This window comes from Tympanuchus pallidicinctus, unplaced genomic scaffold (assembly GCF_026119805.1).
Source record: "Tympanuchus pallidicinctus isolate F22 unplaced genomic scaffold, pur_lepc_1.0 scaffold11, whole genome shotgun sequence".
Classification (NCBI taxonomy): Eukaryota; Metazoa; Chordata; class Aves; order Galliformes; family Phasianidae; genus Tympanuchus; species Tympanuchus pallidicinctus.
In genome coordinates this window covers 13,072,823-13,092,851 of record NW_026294627.1, presented here as the reverse complement: position 1 = coordinate 13,092,851, position 20,029 = coordinate 13,072,823, and the positions used below count along the sequence as shown (strand labels likewise).

The window sequence follows — 20,029 nt, the reverse complement described above, 5'->3', positions numbered from 1 at the left end:
AAATAAGGTCTTTGATTAATATCTTGCACTTTCATCCTATGAGGAAAATAGTGTGAAATACTGATTAAACTCAATGCCAGCCCTGAACTAAATCTATCTATCTGTAACTGTCATTACAATCAGATAATTTTGGGCTCTGAGAAAGAAACCATTGATTTTTAGCAGTGCTAGATGCTCTACAGTGAATGGGCCATTCAGGGAAGAAAGTCTGGAGTGAAAGCTTGTGGTTTTAGCTCAGAAAGTTCTAAGAGTTCATTTGTTCCTTGCAAAATTTAGTTTGAAAAATAGGGTTGCTTCATTGTATTAAAGTGGTAGACTTAAAATACAAGATATTTACTGCAAGCATTGTGGAGATGAGAGGAGAGAAGCTTCTCTGCAGAGGCCTCTGCAAACTCTCACACAATATGGAAAGAAGATCATTGTGTTTTGCTCGTAAAGTTGACAGCCTGGAAAATAGATTATGACACTCAAACCATATGGTAAACAAAGACCACCACAGAAGTTCAAAGGCAAATACATGGTTAGACTTACAGCCATCTGATTATTTAAAAGCTGAGGAAAAAATGCCTTTATAGTTAGAGAAATTGTGAGGAGCTCACATGGATTCTCCCATCCAAAAAGAAAAAAAAAAAAAGAAAATCCTGAATATAATGCTGAAAATCCTAGAATATTCACCCAGCAACAGGATTCATTCGGTCATTTACTCTCCAGAAATTAGCTTTAGAGACACTAAATGAACAGCCTATTACAAAATCTGCTGAAGTTGACGAAGTTCTTCCCACTGATGTTTTTGAGTTTCTCTCTGATTGAAAGAATAAATATCTTTGAGAAAAAGATGAAGGCTACTTTCATATATCCAACTGTGCTTGGAATTTACTGTTACCTCAAAATTGTTCTTTTTGATTCTTCATTTATTGGAAACAAATAGAAAAGGTGTAGATTATTTGCTTCATTTTGCAACTAAGCTGTTTTCATGAAAAGGCCCCAGATTATCTGATTTAGCCAGAAAAAGTTTTTCCAACATGAAGAAAGACTACAAATAGCAACAGGCAGTATCATCGGATCTGTGACATTGTGCCGTTTGTATGGCATGGCTGGAGGAGAGTCGCACCTCACATGAGCCTGTAGCTGTTTTTTACCTCAACCAGGGGTCCTAAATTAAACTTGCAGGTACATTTGATGGATAGTGTCAGATTTGATTTGTTTCTTTTTGAATCTGTTTTTGCTGTTATGGGACCTATTTTGGTTTCAAATTTGATTCTCTTTCTTGTATATGAGTTTCTGAATGCTGACACTGTTTTTCAGAGTATGTATTTATTTGGGCCTTCTCTTCAGCTGATCTCAGCAGGTCTGGAATCATAGAACCATTTTGGATGGAAGGGACCGTTAAAGATCATCTAGTTCAACTGCCCTTGAAGTTGGTGATACTGTTAGTATAGATTGGCTGGGGATCCTGGTCAAGGATTTTCTAGATGTCACATAATTCTTCAAATTCATTTTTAAATTTGAGATCACATAGGACCAATCTCTTCCATAGAAATGTGTCTGCAATGTGTTTCATAGTTTTTTGTATCTCTCTGTTCCCTTTTTTTCTAGGCTTTTGAAAAAGGAAGAAAATTTTATTTTTATCCCTCGTTCCCGTGAAGAGCTTCCAGAAAACTTTCCAAAGGAAATTCCTGGGATCTGTTACTTCCTCGAGGTCAGAAGTGGTCAGAAGCAGCCAAAACCCTCCATCACATCCGCCAGAGTGAGGAAAGTTTCTTACAACATTGGCACCATGTTCCTCCGGGAGACCAGCCTATGAGGCCTGCTGCAGATCAAAGACTCGTGAAAAAGCACAAGCCCAGAACTGGGTCACGCCAGGGGAATCGGAGGTTCTTTCTATTTCACTGCCTTGTTCTGAACAAGCAGTAAAAGCTTCATGTAATGTCAGGCAATAATCATTTTAAAGGTGGGTGACTGCTGTTGGTAAACAGAGTGGAGATGATAGGGAAAAAAGTGTTTGAACAAATACTTCCACTTCCAGAGGAATTTCATTAGTAAACTTGAGTCTGGCCCCTTTATGACAAACAAACACAAACAAAACGAAAAAACAACTCTCAGATTAGAGGTTGGTTTTGTTTTGTGCAGAATGAGTGATGGTTCTCTGTAGATTTGCACCAGCTAAGCAGAATTGAGAGTCAGTTCTGATTATGCATTCCTACATTCAGTGTGTTCTTCAGTACGGTAATGATGTTTTTTAACTTTATGAACAAACATTTCATACATGTACTGTAGAGTTGTTGTAACCTTCCTGGCAGGAGGAATTATAATTCAGTACAAAAGTTGTAGGGATTTTACCTATTTTTATACATGTTTCACTTTCTGGATAATTACATTCCACATACTGTAAGCTGAGTAAGCCTAGATAGCTTTTCAGAAGAAGTTACTGTATATTTCGTATATTCTGCCTATCAAAGCTTATTGTTATACACATGGGAAGAAGTCATTTTTTTGACTTTTTTGGCATCAAAAAAGATCAATATTTTAAAGGAAAAAAAAAAAACCCACTTTGGTAAACCTCTTTACCTGATGTTTATGCTAAACTTTAGATGAGCATTGTCTTGCTAATACAAAATAATGTTCAGTATTTGTCCTATAGTGCTGTGTGTCTACTGTTTCTGGGACAAAGCAAACAAAATGTAAAATAACAATTTATTAACAAACAGAAAAGTTCTGTTATACGCAGTGGGGCTTTTTTTCCACAACAAATTCCCATCCAAATTAATATCGGGTACAAGTCCTTCCTCTGAGAGAGTCCAGCAAATTCTGGAGCATTCTGCGTACTGGTTTTCCAGTTTTTTAAAAGAACTTCTGCTTCTGCTCTAAAAATCCTATCTGCTATTAAAGATGCTAATTTGGAAATTTCCTCTGTGGTGGATTGGATGAAAGGTTTATCTAATGTAAACCAAAAAATACTGAAAAGGGAAAGAAAGTAATGTCTCAGATTTAATGAAAATGCCAGTTCAAGATTTAGAGCAGTCTATGTTAATTAAATGAATAATTAAAAGAAAAAAAAAAAAAAAAAAAGGAGGCCCAATTCCTGGTTAAATTTAAAATAGTTTTATTTTCTTCAGTGAAACCAACTGAAACAAGAAACGAGATGTAAATCTGTCCTCCCAGTAGACGCATTTTCAAGCAGTGTTTATTTCTCAGGCTTTCCTTTGCAGAAGTGACAGCAGTCAGTTTTCTTTTGTAGGTGTACTTCCTTTAAGGTCCTACTGAATTGAGCCAATATTCTTCTAGTTTTGTAAATTGTTAGAAAACATTAATGCAGTGATTTCAAATTGGCTTAGCTTTACAATGGCCTGATCAAAGGTCGAAGAAATCAAAGACAAAACTCTCAGCAGCTCAGCTCTTCTGTAATCCTAATCAGAAATTTGGGCCATATTTATGGATTTGTTCAGTTATCAAATCTTGAAGCGCCGTTTGAAAATTAGTGAATAACATTCTCCACATGTTCAAATTACCCAGTTGTACCTTTGTGCAGAGGGAACGACAGTGCTCCATTATTCCTCTTTGACTCAGGACAGGAACAATTCAGCACGGCACAGCCATCCTGTTACAGAAAAAAATTCATGCTTCCTTCCCATGAAGCCTGCCTCTATGAGAAAGAACCATTTTGAACCAACGCAGACTTTGTCAGGTAGAAGAAACATGAATTTATTATGGAAGATGTTTTCTTGCTGAGAAGGTATCTGCATGGGCATGGCAGGGGCATTGGAACTAGACGATTTATAAGGTCTCTTCCAAACCATTCCAATGTATGATTCTATGAATATTACTTAAATAGAAATTCCCTTGTTTTTTAGAGGACCACTGATGTTAAAGATTTTTTCCATAGCATCCTTGGGATTGGAGGAGTTTATCTTCTACCTACCTTGATAAACACCATCTGCAGCTTTGCTTTATGTCTGAAAAATGACTTGATGAAAACTGTTTGGGCTTGAGGTTTTAGAATTTCCATCCAAACCATCAATCCAAGAATTTTCTGCATCAAAGGGCAAGATGTTTTACTCTACATCCATTAGTTTGCATATTCACAGCATGTAGCATTCATTTCTTTTTTTCTGGTGAACATCAGTGAGACCTGCAAGAATTATATATGGAGCAAAGTTCCAGTTCAATCATGGGAACAGAAACATTGCTTCTGAGCTAATAGAGCTGTGGTTTTGATGTCATTACCCAGTTCCCTGTAGTGATTATCTTTTTCCCAGCAATACATTTTTCTTTTAATCAATACATCAAGATTTCATTTGGACTTTACTGGCACATCCTCATTATTCAGTAGGTGTTAATGTCAGATTACTAATCTCTCTGGCCAAACTCAGTTTCTTTTCTCACCGCCCACAGTCCTCTGTAATGAGAACAAATGAAGAGGTTCATACCAAAAGCATATTGCTCAACATCCTGTCTCTCACAACTGCTAATAGGAAATGCCTAGGTTTATTCTGTGGGTGATCTTGGTAGATCCATGGAAACATTTTAATGAGAAATGATGGTCAAAAGCTAATTCAGCTATTACACTGAAGAGGCATTCAAAAAAATTGTAGTGCCATCCTCACAGTCTCCAGTTACAGTTTGTTTGATAATCTCTGTAATCACAGAGAGAGCTCCCCAAATTGGAGCAGATTTACTGTATAATAATAGACAGTCTCCATTTTTTATAAGTTTCTGTGAAGGTAACATGCCAAAAACTTCAGCACTGATGCTATGTATTGTCCTATTTGCTTCTGTGTTAGGACAGGTTAAGTTAATAGAGAAGTGCAGGCTTTCTAGAGGCACTTGGTCAGTGAGAGAAAAGTATGAAGCATTCTCAGCATTGTTTAACTTAGTAGCTGCATCTGCTGCCTGCAGTATTTGGTTACACATTTATAACCAAACATTTATTTGTTGGACACCTGTATGAAGTGAAATATAGTTTATTAGCAAGGTTAATGCTGTGAAGTTGGTTAGATCATAGTCAAACTCAGCATTTGGTCAACAGCGCTTCATTTTAGTGAGAAAATGTTCTCATTTGCCTGATATTGTTTTCACGAATAAAAGGCTTTGCAGTGTTTTTTCCCTGGGATGTTGAGGCAGAGAGGTGCTGAAATGTAGAAATCACATATTGTAGTTGGAATTTCCTCCTGATATTTTATTTCCTATTAAATAGATGATCCTTTTTTCCTCTCTGAAAATAAAGAGAGGAGATCTACTGCATATTCCCTGAATGGGAAGGAGAATGCATGGGCCCAAGCTGGGGTTATTGGTCTTTTTGCCACAGCCTGGTTCTGTGCAGCTTGCCCCTGATCCAGGCTCAGACAGACTGGAGACCATAGGCTGACCACAGAGGCAGACTCACAGGCCAACTTCTCTTACTAAAGGCATGAGGCCTAAGTAAACAGAAACAGCAGTTATTCCCCCAGAGCACCTTTTAGAGGTTTTCTGTCAGATTTCTCCATCTACTTGAAGCTCTCTGTCACACAGGCTTTTCTGTGATGCAGGGCACAGAGGTCAAGAACTCAGAGTGAAGGAAATTGTAGAGCAGTGGATTAAATTTTGTTCAGTATCACTCTGGAAATACCTACCATACAAAGACAAAAGCCGCTGCATGGGAGAGTTACTGCAAACACAGAATTTTAGTAGTGTGGCTGTCTTGCAGAATCCCACAGGGTTTTGCTCTTTTAATTCCAAAAAGCTCATAGTTGTTAAATGTGGTTGTGGTTTTGACTTCACTGTTCATTCCCACATCCATTTTCAGATCTCAGTCTGTTCAGAAAGGCACTGTGGGGCCTGGAAGCATGCCTCTGCAAACAGAAAACCATCTTGTATGGGAATTGCTTATGCTGAAGAAGAAATACTTGCACTTTGTCACTAGCTGGTCCTACTGAGGTTCATCTGTATGCGGATGCAGTTTCATAGTGGTGTCCCCTCCTGTGTTCACGGTGCTTCTGTGCCTGCAGAGACATCCACCTTTTCTCTGTTTTCCATTAACATTTCTCTTTCATATATATATGTATATATGTATTTCTGTATAAAGCAAATGGCGCAGAACTGTGGCGTGTTGCAAACATTTAAACATACCATAGCTCTGCGCTGAGACTTATGCTCTGCTTACTGATATTGTATTAAATATTTCTTTCTCTGAACAAAATAATAGGATAAAGATCCTTTTTATCCCAGCAGACTTTAAAATGAAGGGGGAAATAAAATACCACAAACCAATTTGAATTGCAGATGGGTGTGAAGCTTGTATCAGTTGTTGGGGCAAGTGTAGCTGCAGAATGGCTTTCAGATTCTTCAGCATCCAGAGGAAGCCCTCACGCTTTCTATCTGCCAACAAGACTAATCCAACAGCAGCATCACAAACATCTAGCATCCTCTGCACTCTTTCATCTTCTGATCTCAGGCTTCTGCCTCACCTCTGCTGAGTGCTGACAGCACACTGAGCAGACCCACTTCCCCGCCCTAACTCAGTCACAGAGCTTCTCACTCTGTTTTGGACACTGTTATTGCTTTGTAAAATTATGCTTTTGTAATGTTACAGATAACAGCATGCTTAAATTAGCAACAAAACAAGAAGCATAAGCTTGACAGCTGTCTCTTTAGGAAAGACAAACCAGCATGGTGAGGCAGTGAAGTTGCTTTTTACATGAGGAGGCAACTGGAATGTATCAAGCTCTACCTGGGAATGGACAGTAAGCAAGTAGAGAGCTTGTGGGTGAAAATTAAGGGGCAGGCTAAGGTGAGTGACACTGTTGTGAGTGTGCACTACAGGCCACCTTATCAAGTGAAGGGATTTTGATGAGGCCTTCTACAAACAGCTGGAAGCAGCCCCACAGTCACAGTCAGTGGTTCTGATGAGTTTCAGTCAGTCTGACAGTTGCTGGAAAAACAGTGCTGCCAGGTACATACAGACCAGGAGATTCATGCAGTGTACGGAGGCGAAGTTTCTGACACAAATAGTGGAGAAGTCAATAAGGAGAGATTTGCTGCTGGATCTTATTCTTACAGTCAAGGAAGCGCTGTCTGGGAATGTGAGGGTTTAGGGCAGCATTCATGAGATGATGAAGTTCAGGATCTTGAGTGGAAGAAACAGGGCAATACGTAGGATCATTACTCAGGAGTTCTAGAGAGCTGGCTTAGATGTTTTTGAAAACCTACTTGGAAAGGTCCTATGGGTTAGAGTGTTTAGACTGTAAGGGGGGTTCAAGAGAGCTTGCTGACATTCAGGTGTCACTTCAAGCTTAAGATCAGTGCATCCCTAAGAGTAAGAAATAAAGCAAAGGTGGCAGGAAATCTGCGTGGAAGTTGCACTCATGGATAAACTCAAAGGGAAGAAGGAAGTTTATGAAATGTGGAAAAAGGGTCTGGCCACATGGAAAGAATATAGCAATAATGCCAAAGCATGCAGGGATGTTGTGAGAAAGGCTAAAGCGCAGTTGGAAGTAAACTCAGAAACAGTTGGCTCCCTTCCTTCAAAGAAATGTGTTATTCATTGAGCTTTTCTGGAGTTGAGGATGCCAGTGGCAGTAAAGGATGGCATGAATTGAAGATGCTGATTTTGCAGAAGGCTCCAAAGGCAGGAGTTTCACCTTCTGCTGCTACTGTTTGTGCTTCCACTGCCTTGCATACTCTTCCTGTTCTGGTTCAGAATTCTGTTATTTAAAATTTAAAAAACCTCCACTCTTTTTTGTTTTGCAGCATAGTATGTGCAGTGTATGACAGATGGTGAGAAATTCTTATCATTGTTCTTATTAACATCTGTTGTTGACATGACTGCTTACATCTAAAGGAAAAGTAGGATCAAAGGGTTGATCTTGCTCTTATTTGCAGCAAAGACAATACTGCTACAGTGACACAGCAGGCAGTTGCAGAGAGGGGGAGGACCGCAGCAGAAGTTTTCACTGGGGGATTTGGGTGAAATCAGTGCAGTAACTGTCTGCTACATGTCTGATTTTAACTTTCCTAAGCACTAGACTTATCCATGTAGCAAGAAGTTATTCTTCAACAATGTTATTAATTTGCAATGCATGAGCAACTTCACAACAAAAATCTATAAACTGTTTAACTTCATATGCATGTTTGATCTTTTGTGGCTTGGCTTCTAATCATGCATGAAAGCAAATAAAACAGTGACACTGGGGAATGCAGCAACTCAGTCATAGGTCACAAGTCATTCACCTTGGCAGATGCTTACTTGTTCCTGTGGCTTAGAAAGGTTAACCTCCACTTATCTCTGATCCCAGTGTCACTGCAGCAACTAAATGGCTTCTGAAAGAAACAGCATGGGGCATCTAGTTGGGGCTCTCATTAGAGAGGCCAATACAAGAAATTATGCAAAGTGGCAACTTTGTTGGCAGCCTTAGCAAGAAGAGCATCTGGAGGCAGATGCTAAACTGGCCATCTGCTCTTGGGATTTTAGTTTCCAACGGCGAGTGAGGCTGAACATGTTTTATTTTGGACAAAAAAAAAAAAAATAAAAGACACTGTCTTTCAGTGCTTGTTGTCCTTCCTCCCCCCTCTCCTCTTCCCCCCCTCCTGATTCTAGACACAGCATGAGGCTGCCTAAAACCTGCCTATAATCTGCCTGGGTGTGCTTGTTTCTTTGTGATCACATACAACTGAGTCTAGAGATCTGTTTTTTAAGATGTCCAAGGAAAGTGAGATTGATCCCATTGATTTAAGCTTCTCTAGACCAGTGCTGTCTCTGAAATCTTTTAGTCTGTGCTGCTTTTCAGAGTTTTAAATTGGCCGAAGAATTGGTAGATGGACAGATAAGCACAGTCCAGGATGAACAGTGGTTTGATATGGTGACTACCCAGAACAAGGGCTACTGCAGTTCTAGAAATCTCTTCCTTCTGCTGTCTGAACCACTTACGTAAGCTATAAGTGTTGCCAATCACAACTCCTGGATTTTGCGGTGTGTTAAAAAGAGCGTGGTCAACAGGTTGAGGGAGGTGATCCTCCTCCTCTACTCTACCATGGTGAGACCACATTTAGACTACTCTGACAAGTTTTGGGCTCCCCAGCTGAAAGAAGGCAGAGACCTCTCCTACAAGGAGTCAACTGGAGGGCCACAAAGATGATAGAGAGTCTGGAGTGTCTTCTGTATGAGGAAAGGATGAGTAACCTGGGTTTGTTCAGCCTGGGGAAAAGAAGACAGGGGGGGTTCTGATTAATGTTTATAAGTGTCTGAAGTGAGGCGGAAGGCAAATGGATGAGGCCAGGATCTTCTCAGTGGTGCAAAGTGATAGGAGGAGGAGAAACGGCTTAAAATTTGAACATAGAAAGTTCAATAATAACACAGATCTTCTTTATGGTAAGGGTGATGAAGCAGAACCACTGGAATAGGTTGCCCAAGGTGGTTATGAGGTTTCCTTCCATGGAGATATTCAAGATTCATCTGGACACTACCTAGGCAACCTGTTGTAAGATGCCTGCTTCAGCATGGGGCTTAAACTCAACAGTCTTTTGAGGTCCCTTCCAACCCCAGCAGTTCTGTGATTCTATGATCTCGTTATGAATGTTCACCTGAGCCATATGGCAGAATGCCTATATAAACCTTGCTAGTTATTCTGTTGTATTAGATGATAATAAAGTATACAAATGCTATAGGGCAGAAGAATAGTTGTTGGGTTATCGTTAATATATTAACGTTAAAACATTTTTTGGTTTTGTGATTTCGTTTTGTAGGCCCAAAGTTACTATTAGCAGAAGGTCTTATATTGAGATAACTGTTTTTTAGAGTTATATTTGCAATACTTTGAAATGACTACTCTTGAAGCAATAAGTTCAGCCATGCAACTCTATTCCGCTGTAGACTCTTGTAAGACAGCTATCACCCTAACAGAACATTTTTTAACAAAACATGAAATGACACAATAACACCCTGTTGTGTATTGTTTGTCCTTCCATCCTCTTCTCCAAAGGAGAAGAGAATGTAGTGGAATAATTTGATTTTGTGAGGCGTTGTCTTTTTGCTAATTTTCTAAAAATACATGTTGTTATTTACTTAAATAGGGATGGGCAAAATTGGAACTGCAGATCAGGATTAGAGAAGGCTTGTAGCTGTAAACAGAGTGTCTTAAAGACTAGCCTGCTGAGTAAGACTGTTCTCCCATCCTAAAAACAACAGCATTATATGCAAGATAAACCCAAGAATGATAAATATGAGCAATAAAACAGTTATAAGTAATTGATAAGTTCTGCTTTTATAAGCAGCAGTAAATTAATGTTAAGACTGATTAATAGTCAGAGAAGAGCACTTCTTAAGCTGTTTTAGTATTTGTTTGTTATCAGCGCATCTCTAAGGTATTTTTTCCTTCCCTAGTGAGGCTGAAACACAGTATTGCATCAATATCAGTTCTGGAGCTTATTGCAAAGGAGTGTGGTTGGAAATTAATAGCTATTGAGTAGAGGTTTTTTTTTAGAAGTGAGCCTGTGATAACAAATGACACGGGAAAGAGAAAAGAGGAACAAACATATTCATTGTAAAAGTTTATGTGGCATTTCTGTTTGATTAAAAAACATTCTGAATATTTTTTACAATTAAAGCACAACTGCATCATTCCAGTTATTTGCATTTGCTAGGAGGGAAGTTTTTCGAAGTCCCAAAGACTTTTTCCTCCATCCCATATTCTTTGTCACACAAACTTCTTCTGACAGCCAGAACTCATTTTGCTCAATATCTTGAGATTCTGAATGCCCAAATAAGCTTTTAAAATGTGGTTTATAAATCCATATCAGATCTTGAGGGTGTACGGATAAGGAGCCCACAGGGAGAATGCATCTGAAGAAAGTGAATAAAGATTCTGTGCATTTGGAAGTTCGATGGTCAGGAGTGTACTATCACTATGTTGCAGAGTGCAAGAATGTGCTGTATGTGATGTCAGTAGGATGAGTTTTAGAATTTATTATCCTCAGAGTTTTAGTGGAGTTGCATGAGAAATCCATTATTTTTGGATGAGGGAAAGTTATTTCAAGTGAGTTCAATCTCCGATTGCAGAAAAAAAAGTTGTGAAGGAAAAGGGAAATCTACAAATTCTTAATGTAAAAAGGAAAGACAGATGCCCCATTTTTGTTCACCGTTTGACTTTTCTGGGATAGGTCTCAGAATTTCTCTAAGTTGAGATGGTGAATGCAAAACATGTCAGTAGCTATAAAACTTTACAAGTGAGGTACTTTTTCAAGTAGAGTTGAATGCCTTCCAGGTGTGTGTAGGAATATGATACTTCAGTGTTAGCTCTTAAAAAAATTAATGATTCTATCATGCTTCATTAATAAATATTGTTTAGAAATGTCTAAACTGCACGTTTGGAAGTGTTGAGTCAAAGCAAAAAGATTCAAAGATCTAAAGTCTGTGACATAATTTAGAGTTCATGCCATTTCTTCAGAAACAGTTCTATATATGGAGTTTTCAAAAGCAATTGCAGCCAACGGTCATTTATAGTTAATTTCAGGTGCATAAATGCCAAGCAAATCATATTAGGTTAGGCCAAGATTGAATTCAGTTGATTTAGCATGTATTAAGAGGGAGAATGCATCCCCGTGCCAGTCTCTAAATGCACTTCCTAGGATATCTGTGAGCACTATGTCTTCTACTGAAGCCCAAACAAAGCCCACTCCAGGCACAATTCGCATCCCAGTACATGGCATACATATTTCCTTACAATTAGCAGTTAAGTTGCAGCCATTAATGTTTTTGATGTTAGAATATTGCTTATTAACCTCATACCTTGCTGCCCACTTTTATCTGGGATCCAGTAGACTTCAGAGTACCAAGAGATTTTGGAACTCCTGTGAAACTGAGTGAGGTTCTGCTACCCTAAGTCTAAGTATTTACAACTTCTGATGGAAAAGCAAACGTGTACATGGAGAGAAGCACATCAGGGACAAGGGCCAGAGTTTCAAAGGGCCTTGGACTGAGCTCTGAACCAGAGGTGAGTGGGAAGATTCAGGGACACTGCTGTACAACTCCCATCCTTCTCCCACCCTTCCATCTCTACTGTCTCCATTCCTGCCCTCGGCCATCTGCAGTGATTTGCATTGCAGTCCTGGTTGGGGAGGCCGTGGGAAAGTTCTTGGGAAGAACAGTCCTCTGCTCTGTGAACTGTCATTCTCTCCAGAGAAAAGGAATTAGGAGCGGTATTGTCTTCCCTAGCTGAGAAAACTTGCAGATTTTCCATGTAAACAGTTTCTATAATTACCAGGAAAACAAATCAGAGAGGCATAGCTGTGCAGCAGGGGCATCCTGCTTTGTATGTGCTGCTGCGATAATGAAATCCAAACCCTGCGCAACTGCAGGCGCATTATTCTCACTTGCTTTAAAGGTCAGCTAAGACGCTAATTTCTCAAATGGGCTCATAGCTCTGAGACATCGTAACACCAGTCGCTTCTTCCAGAAATTGTAGTTGTCAGAGAAACTGGATTAGTAGCTCACAGAGCTAAAAACAGGCACTGTGTGTCTGCCAGAGAAGCTTGGTTCAGGAGCAGAGGTGAAGGCAAATCAAAGTGTCATAACATGGAGAAAAAGCTTTGGGTTGAGCAGTTTTTGTTGTCGCAAGTTAGCTATAAAATTACACTCAAAATAACCAGAGTTGCCAACTGGAAGAATGTCAGGATTTAGTGTTGATTCTGTTTTATTCACCTTCTGGATCCAGCCTTCAGGTGCTGCTTTATCAACTGGCAGCAGTTGCATGCAATTTGTACTATGATTTAAGCAATTATTTTTACTTTTGTGTTCAGAAGCAGACCAACTTACAGTCCAGGAATAATCCTTTTTCTCAGAAGGAGCAGTGAAGCAGTGAGTGGCACAGGCTGCCTGGAGAGGTGCTACAGTCACTGTCCCTGGAGATGTTCAAGAAAAGGGCATGGGTTAGTGGGCATGGTGGGGATGGATTGATGGTTGGACTGGATGAACATAGTGTTCTTTTCTAACTTTAATGATTCTATAATCTTTACCACTTTCTTTAGAAATCAATTCTGTAGGATGTGCCTTTTCTGTGTACCATCTATAAAATCTCTGCATTTCAGATTTGAGGCGCTGTCAAGTGTAGGGTATGCACAGTAACTTCTATCAGTGAATGAAATTTCTGCAAAAAATATTAGTAAATATTGTAAATAATTTGTAAATTCTGTGCTTTTGGCGCCCATTGCTCATCATTGTCAGAGGGGATGGGAATACTTCTGATTTTAGATTTAGATAGCATCAGTTCCATTTATCTGGTGTTATTGCAGTATTAAGGACTGGTAGTGAAACAGGAATGTCAGGACAAGCAGCACCAGCAGTTGTCTGTGTTTCACATCCTACACGTTGTGCACGCATTTCATGTTATACTTTATATTATAGAACATAATATGACAAAATATACAGAAAAATGTTTGGGAATTAAAAACACAAATATGTGGATGCTGCAGTGCCTGATAGCTATCCTGAGATAGTTTTGTCGTTTACTTCTGGGATCATTCTGAGCTGTCACGCATCCTTGGCATCCGTCCTTGTTTTGGTGGAAGGCATGATCTTCTCCAGCCCTATAGCTGATACTAATCAGCTATGTTTGGAGCTCTTACAGACAACTGTGGAAAAGTAACTCAGTGCTACTTACTGATAAAGTTCTTGTGATTTATATTTCTTTAGTGAGATAAATCAATGATTACAAGACTTTTTCAAAAACAAGCCAGTGTTATTGGCATAGACTTCACAGCTTGGACTCATCAAGTCATGATTCAGACTCATCCCAAAGTCTCTGAGTACATGCTGAACTTTGCTTGCAGAATTCTCCTGAAAGAACGATCACAATTTAAAAGTTTTTTTTGTCTCCATACTGTCTGACCCCTCACTCCTCCCATCCAAAGGAAAACTCATGAAAGTTATGAAACTTTGAATAGGAAACCTCATGTTTCTGCTACTTAGATCTGTCACTTTCCTCCAGGAGTCAAATACAGTTCTCAAATTGATGGTTTACCTGGCAATTTGTTCAGACTCATCTAAATTTCCTCTGCAGGTAACTCCAGAATGATTACTCTTTGATGCCTTAGAGAACTATCTTTTGCCTTTTCCCTTTGATTTCAGTGTTGCCAAAGTAAAACCTGAGGGCTAATTTCTGTCTGAGCTGCTTCAAACACCTCATGTAACAGGGCCAGATATGTGCAGAGGTAAGATGTAGCTACAAGTAAGAAATCTGGTTTATTTTAGGGAGGAGAATGTTCACCTGAGTCTGTGGTACTCAGTTTTAGGAGTAGGAATTTAGGAGTTATCAGCCATTAGTGGTCAACTGTTTGCTCAGAGCAGAGCAAAGGGAAGGAGCAGTTCAGTGAAGTTTTACTCTCAGCTTTCTGGTGGCTGAGAATTGCCCCTTGTTTCTCACTTCTCTGTTTTGCAAACTGGATGAAAGTATTTAGTATCCTAAAATGTGAATACTGACCAACTCAAAGTCTGCTCTCCAGGAAATGGGCCAATCTTGCCTGAATGCCAATGAGTTCTGAAAATTGATTTTACTGTGTTCTGTAACACTGTAATGCTGCAAGTACGTGCGCAAGTAATGCAGCCCTACGTAATGGGATTACAGCTTTGCACTATCAACAAAGAATGCTTACCATAAAGGTAATGTTGGATGTCATTAAGTAATACTGGAGCTCTGACAGGGTTTAGAGCACTGTGGTGTTTGTGAACAGTAGTAGTTTGCATAGGATTTCTTGTAGAGCTGATGGTAACCCAACTAACAGCAATATTTCTGTTTCAGTAATGTATAGGAGAGGTAGAGTGGTATCTCTGTACACTTCTGTTACCTTAATGGTTATGAGATCAATTTAGTACTACATGAATCTGGTATTATTTTCAAACTGTGACCTGTAATCTTCTAGGAAAAAATATGGCAGGTTAGACTCTTACTGGGAGCTCGTGGACAAAAAAGCTCAGCAAAGCATGTAAGCCAAGATCTTCCCACACTGAAACCAATGGAGTAACAACAAAACCCAGACTGGTTTCTTACTTTTCCTAGCTGTCAAGAAAGGAATCCACCTACCAAAAGAAACAGAACCCGCGCAAAATATCTCATGCTGCATTTCAGTTTTGTTATTGTGAATTTATTTGGCATTTAATGGTCTGGAAGTTACAGTACCTCTGGTTGAAAATTACTGTTTCAGTTATGGCTGTTCCCCAGACCAACTGAACTTATTATTAACCAAAGACTTATCTACTTGAAAACAAAGCAGTGAAGTTTGGTTCTATCATTTGTGACTTTGACTGGAAGCAGCTGAAGTGCGCAATACATGTACTGACCAAACCTGTGTCGTGTCATTCAGCAAGAATTATTCAAGGCTGCAGCACTGGTATAGCACAGCAGAATTCAGTATTAGTCCCTCTGAGGAAACACAAATCTATGTAATAAATTGATGTGCCATATGTGTAGGCCATGGGAAAATTGTGCGTGCAGTGAATTACATACAGGCTTAAAAGCTTTAACATTTGTACTGCTCTTCCTATAATAGAATGTATATCTTGATAGCTGTGACCCTATGAGCTTCTGACAAATATGTAAGCTAAAGTTTATTCTTCTTGTTTTAAAACTGACTTTCTGTGAATTGTTGTTCACACAGTCCTCCACAGAACAAGGAATCTTTCTCCATGTGTTGCTGGAAAACAAAAAAGCAGACGCTATCTGTAAACCTTGCAGGCTGGAGAGATCAATCAGGGGATGTTGGTCCTGAATCTCTTTCTGGCGAGTTGCTTTTTTTTTTTTTTTTTTTTTTCTCTCCACTAAATGCAAACAGTAAAAAGGCCAATAATCTGGGCCTTCTTTAGAAGAAACAAAACATATATTCATGGCCTTCTTCTGGTCAGCTTCTGTTGATACTTTTGTCTTTCTACTTCCTTTCACTTAAACTTTGATGTTATGAGTCTTGCTGACTATAGCAATGGAGGGCAGTTTGCTTTCTTTGCGCTTCCTTTATCCAAAGAATTAAAGGTCTCAAAAAAGAAGAAGAAACTTTACAGAACACATGCAGACATGTTGTTAACAGAGAGTGGAAAGGTAAAACAGCCTTCTAAAAACATTCCAGTTTATCTTTTAATGACATGCCTGCACTGCATTGGGGCTTCACATTTTGCTTTCATAGTGTGACCTGCTATAATGTTGTTTGTTACAATGAGGTTCTTCTAGATTGTCCAAGAAATTTTACTGTTTGTCACTATATTAGAAACATAACGTACACTCTATAAGGAAAGCAATATACAATATACTATACATCTTCTATTTCAATGCCTCTAGTTTTAGGCTAGTATTCATATAAATGTTTATAAACAAAATACAGATTTTATTGTTCATTACAGGACCAAGCAAAGAAGTTTTGCCTTGTCTGAGTACTAAAGGTTGTCTAAACAGTAACATTTCTCTTCAACAACTTCTCTTTTCTCATGCTTCTAGTTAACTTGTGGCGGTTATCCTACCCCAATCCTTCATAAATGCGTTTGAAAGGGAAAGTAATGAGCTCTCTTAGCGCATGATCTTTGCACAGTACCTGATTCATAAATAAATCTATAATCTCATTTATGAGTTGCTAGTTACCAACAGAACAGCAGAGATCCCTCTGAAATTCAGCTGAGTGCATTCTGAAGAACCTTGCGTTACCTACTCAGTTTTGCAAAATTTCTTTTTAGAAGGCATATTTTCTGAAGCTTTTGATGTGGATACGGCCTTCATCAAAAATTGTTCTAATTTCTGCTTCCTGTTTTATCTTGAAGTTTAATGATATGGAGAATTTATTTTAACAAAATCATATGGGTTTCCTTCAAGAGAGTTCTCACTTCATTTGACCTATTCCTCAGGTAGGTAGCTTGCATTAATTACTTTTTATCATATTAGTAACATAATAACCAGTAAAAAATTTTGGGTTTTTTTCCAGAGAAACTATACAGAAGAACATTTTCTTCCTGATTGTGACCAGGATAACCAACTTATATATTTCAGAGAGAAATCAGTGAATAGTGATCAAATAAGATACTGTTACAACAAATCCAGAAGTTTTATATACAGAGAGAGTTGAAAAGGGAAGTTACCTGGTTACTTTATCCAATCATTCTGAAAATGCAATTCAGCTGCCAGGTCTGACTTCAGTCATCACAAATGTAGTGTATTCCATGGAAAACGTTGTCAGAGCTTTGCTTTCTAAGCACTGCAATAACATGGTTTGAAAAGTACCAGCTCATTCGCACTTCCAGGTGCTCAAGATACCACCCAGACAGTACTTACTATTTTTCTCCAACCACTCAGAAAGTTAGTGTGAATCTATGTCTCTGCATTACTCCAGTACCACAAGTGGGGAGTGCATCGGGTAGTTTGCTGCAAGCTTGCTTTCCCATGCAATGAAATGGATGAGTAACTGCTTCATCACTTCTGTGATAACTTTTTTTTTTTTTTTTGTCTGCTTTTTTTTATTTGACACCTCTTCAACTGTGTCATTAGCTCTGTCTGGCTGCTAGAAGTCTGCTGGATAAAGGCTAGACTACAGACATGCACAAAAACTCTGTATTTCAGATTAGAGTAGTTTTGTATGGGTATGTTGAGCTTTCTGCTAGGAGGAGACCAAGTTTGCAAATGTACTTGGCTCATCTCAGCCAGTGGAGCTGATGTTTATAGGCACAACAGATGCTGACATGCTGCTCACCTAGCACAGACACGTGGTCATGCATTTCACTCTGGTGAATCCTTGGGTAAAAAATGAAATTTGCAGCATTTTAGATTTTGTATGTAAAGTAGTACATGACTTCTACTGTGTGCTCTCTGTTTTATGAAATATTTTGGAACAAAAAAGATAATGGGAGAGAGGGTGTGAAGTGTGAGGACAGTTGTGATGTAGAACTCATTTGTCAAAATTTGTGTTCTTTTAAAACTTGTTTCCTATTGCCACATGTGAAAGTGACACCATTCAAATACAACGGTCAGTGCTGATCTTTGGTCTTATAGAAGATGTACCTGAGCTCGGCAGGTAACTATTTACTGAGTAGCTACAGCACTGCTGTGGGGCAGGAGGTGACTGTCCTTTTTAATAAGCATTATTTGATGATTAATTGCTGAAGTGATTAATATCCAAATTCCATATTGGGATTCAGCAAATAAGGTGCATTTTCCACAAATCAAGGCTTTGTGAATTTTGAATGCTACAGTGAATCAGGAGTGATCTGTAGTGGTCCTAAGCCTCCACTAATAAATCAGGTTGTTACAGCACAGTCAAAGCCTTTGTCAGCGTTGCCATGCCCAAAACCAAGTGTTCTGAACAACTACAGACCAGACTTCTCCCTCATCCTTGCAATGAAAAACCACTGGGCTGTTATTATAGCTAATAGGAGTCCTTGGGCAAAGCAAAAAGCTTTGAAACCATATCCCACCCTCCTTGCTGTGTAAGACATCAATGGTCTGATCCTGCAAGCGTTGTATTTGCTGGGTAATGCTTAGTCTGCTAACAGAACCATAATCCGGCGCACTGGTGTAAAGCGCTCTGTGTGGAGCAACACAGCACTTCCCCTGACCTGCATCTGGATTTTACGTGTGGTTACATGGGCCAGTTAGGCTGCAGTCCTGCATGTGCTGAAGTGAAAAGGTAACAAAAGGGATGCGGGGGGCCTCAAAGTGTAATTTAGCCTTCTGCAAACACTGTGAGCGAGGGTGGTGGGACTGCAGCCATACCTCATGCATGGGTGGCTGGAGAGAGGGGTCAACACCCAGTACATAATGCAGCATTTCAGATATATAAGGACTTATTTTTCCATCTGTTCTGCCCACATTCCTGCATATTTTATGAATCAGGTCTGTGATCAATGGTTTGACCAAATTGTTTCCTGAGGTTTTGTGAGGGTTACTATCTCTTTGGTTTGCAATGTAAATAATACTGTACATCTGCTATTTTATGATACAAATGCCCTGTGAATTGCTTATTTTTAAAATGTTACAGCTCTGCCATGTTTATTTACAATGCCATCTTACAGTATTGGTTTAATATACAATGTATCTGTATGGCATGAATTAAATTGATTATATTTTACCAATATTTATCAATATTTTATATTGATAAAAATATCAATTTTTTTTCTAAGATTATTATGCTTCATCCTATGCAGTATCATAAATGTTTCTTAAGTGGCTCATTATGTCTGGAAATGTTGCTTCCATTTCGTAGTGCAGACATAAGAACCAATATTCCTGATCAAAATCGTCAGATATATCATCTACTAATTTCAGATTAGAAAGACATGTACAAATATGTAAGCATTTATAGGTGATCTGAACATCCACTGTATCTTCCTTGCTTTTCATGTAATGATATATTTTAATCATTTTGTATAATTTTTATTTGTAATTAATTGTGAGTCATACACAGTGTAAATAATATTTCATTATGCAAGATTTCTAGGTAATCAAGATGACAAAAAAAAGTGAATTTGTATATGAGAAGGATTTGATGGTAGATTGGGATGACATAAAATAAAGTGGTGATGACTATGTTCTGTTTACACTGTTCAATTCCAAACCATGTTAAAGAAAAAACCCAAACATTTTGTTTGCCCTTTAATGTCCTACCAGCTATTTGCAGCATATTTACATCAATAAATCATGCAAAAGTCTATTAAAATTCACGATGAATCATTGAAATTTTCCCTTTGTTGACAGCTAACCCATGAAAAGCAGGATTACGTATTGTAATATTAAGGATAGTGAAACCCAAGTGAATGGAAACAGTCCAGGAAATCAACAAAGATATTTGCACAAAAAGAACCCCTTTTCACTCCTAGCTCTCAAAGCTCCCCTTCAACCACTTACCTAGATGTACTGTCAAACAAAAAACTGGGGAAATACAAGAAAAGGTAGATGCTGAAGTATACACAACGTGTATTTCTTTATCGGAAATCTCCAGTCGCCATGTAAAAACCTTAATAAAGCCTTTGTTCTTGACTGAGATTTTGGAAATAGCTGCTTAAAAAAGGTAACAGATTTTTAGAAAGGAAATGCCT

At 38.7% G+C, this 20,029-nt stretch overlaps 1 protein-coding gene across 1 annotated transcript in view; it reads left to right on the top strand.

Annotated features, from left to right (window-relative positions):
• The window catches only part of GUCY1A2 (guanylate cyclase 1 soluble subunit alpha 2), a 141,876-nt gene extending 122,215 nt beyond the window's left edge, over nt 1-19,661 (top strand). The window contains exon 8 of the mRNA XM_052671243.1: nt 1,597-19,661. Within this exon, the coding sequence (XP_052527203.1) occupies nt 1,597-1,804 (208 nt within the window). The 3' untranslated portion in view covers nt 1,805-19,661. The remainder of the gene's footprint in view (nt 1-1,596) is intronic.
• Nucleotides 19,662-20,029: the final 368 nt, after the last annotated feature.